General features: G+C 49.4%; 2 protein-coding genes across 2 annotated transcripts in view; both read left to right on the top strand.

Moving 5' to 3' along the window:
- Nucleotides 1-392, top strand: part of LOC143016894 (glycogen debranching enzyme-like) — a 16038-nt gene extending 15646 nt beyond the window's left edge. The window contains exons 33-34 of the mRNA XM_076171455.1: nt 1-65; nt 199-392. The exon at nt 1-65 is cut by the window's left edge and continues 634 nt beyond it. The gene's annotated coding sequence lies outside the window, so the exon portion shown is untranslated. The remainder of the gene's footprint in view (nt 66-198) is intronic.
- Nucleotides 393-1252: 860 nt separating this feature from the next.
- Nucleotides 1253-5000, top strand: part of LOC143016885 (putative ferric-chelate reductase 1) — a 7032-nt gene continuing 3284 nt past the window's right edge. Inside the window, exons 1-6 of the mRNA XM_076171432.1 lie at nt 1253-1480; nt 1852-2007; nt 2497-2675; nt 2822-3016; nt 4019-4123; nt 4768-4888. Coding sequence (XP_076027547.1) covers nt 1294-1480; nt 1852-2007; nt 2497-2675; nt 2822-3016; nt 4019-4123; nt 4768-4888 — 943 coding nt within the window. The 5' untranslated portion in view covers nt 1253-1293. The remainder of the gene's footprint in view (nt 1481-1851; nt 2008-2496; nt 2676-2821; nt 3017-4018; nt 4124-4767; nt 4889-5000) is intronic.

Genomic DNA, 5000 nt, shown 5'->3' with positions numbered 1-5000 from the left:
CAATATGCAGGAAGGAAATGGTTGACACGGGCAGAACACTGAACTTCTTCTGAAGTTTAGAGTCTGTAGATGAAGAACAGTCGGAGTCTGACGTTCATCGAATCTGCTCCTTAGGAACCAAACCACATGAGCCTGGATCCTAATCCTGACCTGGGTCCAGGTTCAGAGGCCTTCATCTCAGGTCCCAGATGGTTTGAGGTCAGGAAGTCTTTGGGATGAACATTGAAACGTCTTCAACTCTAACTTTGATGATCCGATGCCAAAGACACTCAAGTTTACACACACACACACACACACACACACACACACACACGCTAAGAGCATACATGACCTACGTGTGTGAGATGACATCCTAACAGCTGTAATGTTTGTGTCAAAATAAAGACAAACACATGAACCAATGAGCAGTGAGGTTACAGTACGTTGTTATGACAACAGGCACACGTCACGTCAAACACATCACGTGAGCTGCTGCTGCTTTGTCCCTCTGTGTGACCTCATCACAGGTGAGGTGTAGTGGGCGTGGCCTCTGCTCTGATTCAGTCTTGGCCCAGATGCTTACTGCCCCATGATTGGTCAGAAAGAGCATCAACCAATGAGACTCAGAGGAGAAGAAGACACAAGAACAAGAGGACTGATGTGACTGGGGTTTTCTCTGCAACACACACAGACACACACACACACAACAGAGACACACACACACAACGGAGTCACACAACGGAGTCACACAACGGAGTCACGCACACACACTCACAACACAGACACACACACTCACAACACAGACACACACACACACACTCGCAAGAGACACACACGCAAACTGTGTGTATTCTGAAGCTTTGCAGCAGCTCAGATTTCAGAAAAGGAACAAAACTCTGATTGTTGTTGTGAACAATCAGAGTTTTGTTCCTTTTCTGAAACACACACACACACACACACACACACGGGGTGACTGGGACGTTTTATTCTTTCACATTTCCCTCGTTCCATTCAGACACACACAGGTGTGATCAAAGGCTGAATCACTGCACCTGTTCACAGCCGATCACACACACACACACACACACACACACTGAGGAGAGTGTGTGCTCCTTGTGGCTCATCACTCTGTAGATGTTCCAAACAGGTTGATGGTTGACCTTCAGGTTCCTGTGATTGACAGAGTGAAACTACATTTCATCCTCTCAGCTGTGAGCAGCAGAGGAATGTTTGGTGTTTGTGGGCGGAGCCTGTTCCTCCTGTCCGCCGCTCCTCCTGCTCTCCTCAGACAGGAGTGTTGTCTGGTTCCTGCAGATGGATCGTGTTCTGCTGGTCGTTGTGTGCTTGGTTTCGGCGGTTCAGTGTTACAGGTCCGGTCTAGTCACAGTGAGCTGTGAGGACCTGAGACCGGGACACTCTGGGATGAGTCCTCAGACTGACCCGCCTCCCTTCACCGTCACCGCACAGCCTGGAGGATTCGCACCGGGGCAGGAGATCACAGGTAAACAGGAAGTGAAATCAGAGCTTCAACAAACGTCCAGAACATCAAAGGATGTTCTGCTTTCAGCTCACTGAAGGACTTCATGACCCAATGACCTGTGGAAGGAAGTGTCTGCTTGTCGGTCTGTCTGTCTGCTTGTCTGCTTGTCCGTCTGCTTATCTGTCTGTCTGCTAACTGAATTAGTGATTTTCATTTGATCTGGATCCGTTCATTCTTGAAGGAGGTATGAGCTTTGATCAAATACTCAGTTTCATCCATGAAGTCTCAGTCCTCAGCCTGGCCCACAGGTTCTCCATCCTGGATGTATGAATCAGAATGACTATCAGTCACATGGATCTTGATGGATCAGAGGTCTTGGTCTTCTCTCTCAGTGTACCTGCAGGCTGCAGACTCCAGAAGGTTCTCTGGTTTCCTGTTGCAGGCCAGAGAGAAGGGAGGCAGGACTCCTGTGGGCTCCTTCTCTCTGAGCGCTGGAGACGCTCAGCTCCTCACCTGCAACCACAAACTTGTGAGTTCATTCACGCACAGTACACACACACACACACACACACACACACACACACACACACACACACACACACACGTGTTCCAGAGTGAAAAGGGTTTCAGATGTTCAGGGAGCTTTCTTTCTTTCTCTTTGCTCAGGCTAAGTAGGTGCTGTGGCTGACAGGGTTTTTGTTTTGGTCCTGTGGAGCATGATGTTTAACCCCCCCCCCCCCCCCCCCCCCTCCCCTCCCCCCCCTCCCTCCCCAGAACTCATCTGTGTCTCATACGTCAGATTCTCCAAAAAACGTCATTCAGGTGAAATGGAGCCCAGCAGCATCAGGACACACAGAACCCATCCACTTCCAGTAAGACATCTTCTATTCTACTCTCCTGTTCTCTTCTGGACTGGTCTGATCAGGTCTGATCTGATCTGGTCTGATCAGGTCTGATCTGGTCTGATCAGGTCTGGTCTGGTCTGGTCTGGTCTGGTCTGGTCTGGTCTGGTCTGGTCTGGTCTGGGCTGATCTGGTCTTGTCTTGTCTGGTCTGGTCTGGTCATGGTGAACATGGTGCTGTTTGTCTGCAGTGTGTCCTTCGTTCAGGATTTCCGGACATTCTGGGTTGATGTTAGAAGTTCTGCTGTGATGATGAACAATGACAGCGTCAGTGGAGCCCTGAGCCCCCACACAGCTCCTCCACCTGACCCCCAAGTGAGTTATCATGACTTCTCCCTGCAGGTGAATCCAGCCAAACAGCTGCACCAAACCAGTGAGCTGGGGCAGGCTGACTGACTGACTGACTGACTGACTGACAGGCAGACTGGCAGACTGTGTGTTGACTTGTGTTTCCACTGCAGCTCATTTCCAGCCTTGGCTGTGGCGTCACCAAAGTGTGTTTCAGTTACCCGTCAAACTGCGACCCTGCAGTCAGCGCTGACTGTTTGTTCATGTCAGCCATGACGTCATCGCGTTCTGATGCAGCCGTCCACTATGAGGTGACTGGACTCTCTGACGGCTACATCGCCTTTGGATTCTCTGATGATCTTCTCATGGTAAAGACTTGAAAACACAGAAACTCACTCACTAATGAAGAATCATTTGCACTGCAAATCACACTGAAACCTGTAGGGGTCACACTGCAGCCTATAGAGGTCACACTGCAGCCTGTAGGGGTCACACTGCAGCCTATAGAGGTCACACTGCAGCCTGTAGGGGTCAAACTGCAGCCTGTAGGGGTCAAACAGCAGCCTGTAGGGGTCACACTTCAGCCTGTAGGAGTCACACTGCAGCCTGTAGGAGTCACACTGCAGCCTGTAGGGGTCACACTGCAGCCTGTAGGAGTCACACTGCAGCCTGTAGGGGTCACGCTGAAGCCTATAGAGGTCACACTGCAGCCTGTAGGGGTCAAACTGCAGCCTGTAGGGGTCAAACAGCAGCCTGTAGGGGTCACACTGCAGCCTGTAGGAGTCACACTGCAGCCTGTAGGAGTCACACTGCAGCCTGTAGGGGTCACACTGCAGCCTGTAGGAGTCACACTGCAGCCTGTAGGGGTCACACTGCAGCCTGTAGGGGTCACGCTGAAGCCTATAGAGGTCACACTGCAGCCTGTGCGGGTCAAACTGCAGCCTGTAGGGGTCAAACAGCAGCCTGTAGGGGTCACACTTCAGCCTGTAGGAGTCACACTGCAGCCTGTAGGAGTCACACTGCAGTCTGTAGCGGTCACACTGCAGCCCGTAGGGGTCACACTGCAGCCTGTAGGGGTCAAACAGCAGCCTGTAGGGGTCACCCTGCAGCCTGTAGGGGTCGCTGGTGTTTGTGAAGTTAATGTTCAGTTAATGTGCAGGCAGTGGCTTAGTGGGTAGATCTTCCGCCTAGGAACCGGAGGGTCGCCGGTTCGAGTCCCTGCCGAGGTGCCCCTGAGCAAGGCACCGAACCCTCAATTGCTCCCCCCTCTGTGACGGGTGGTAATGTAATGTAAGTCGCTTTGGATAAAAGCATCTGCTTAATGATCGTAATGTAATGTAATGTAATGTAATGTTTGTGTGTTTCTTCAGGGGAACGATGACATTTACATTTGTGGCGTTGTCAATGGAAACGGTTTGGTGCAGTTGCAGCGAGCCTTTTCAACAGGAAGACTGACGCCACAGACTGTTCCTCTGGTACTCATACTAAACCCCTGCACATTCACTTTATTTAACAGTATTCTTAAGTTAATTTATTACAATAATCCCTTGCACATTTTTTAACACTTTATTCATCAGCATTCATTTAGTTAACTTATTTAATTTAGTGTGTATTTAATTTAAGTATTCACGAGCTGCTGTTTGTACATGTTGTTTCCTGTTGTTTCCTGTTGTTTTCTGTTGTTTTCTGTTGTCTTTTCTATATGTTATACGTTCGCACATAGAACCACAGCAAATTCCTCTTAAGTGTAAACTTTATTGGCAAATAAAGCATTTCTGATTTCTGATTTCTGATTTCTATAGATATTTTTTCTTCCAAAGTAAGGCGTCTAAAGTCTGCAGCCCATATGAAAGAACACTGAATAAGTTCATACATGTTCAGCTCTGTAGCTCAAACATATTTGGCCGTGTTGGTACCAAACACAGAAACCAACTTTTGGTACCGAACACGCCATGTGACGTCATACACCATGTGACGTCATACACCATGTGACGTCATACACCATGTGACGTCATACACCATGTGACGTCATACACCACGTGACGTCATACACCACGTGACGTCATACACCACGTGACGTCATACACCATGTGATTGTGATGCCTTTTCTGTCCACCAGGGGAACGTCTCTAACATCAGAACCTCTGCCCGTGAGCGCCTGATCAGCTGTTCCTTCACCTCCATGAACTGGAGGAGCAGCAGCTCCCACATCATGTTGGTCCATGGACCCTCCAGTGACGGTACCACCTTATTATGGTCCAACAGCTGTTTATGCTGGTGCCATGTACACAAATAACAGATTAGAGGTTTGATTCAGCTCATGGTGCTGCTGTGGCTCATGATGCTGTGTGT

Source organism: Genypterus blacodes, unplaced genomic scaffold (genome assembly GCF_046128005.1).
Source record: "Genypterus blacodes isolate CSIRO-AG114 ecotype Tasmania unplaced genomic scaffold, CSIRO-AGI_Gbla_v1 ptg000250l_1, whole genome shotgun sequence".
Taxonomy (NCBI): Eukaryota; Metazoa; Chordata; class Actinopteri; order Ophidiiformes; family Ophidiidae; genus Genypterus; species Genypterus blacodes.
Note: the sequence above shows the minus strand (reverse complement) of the source record. Positions and strands in the feature narration are given on the sequence as shown.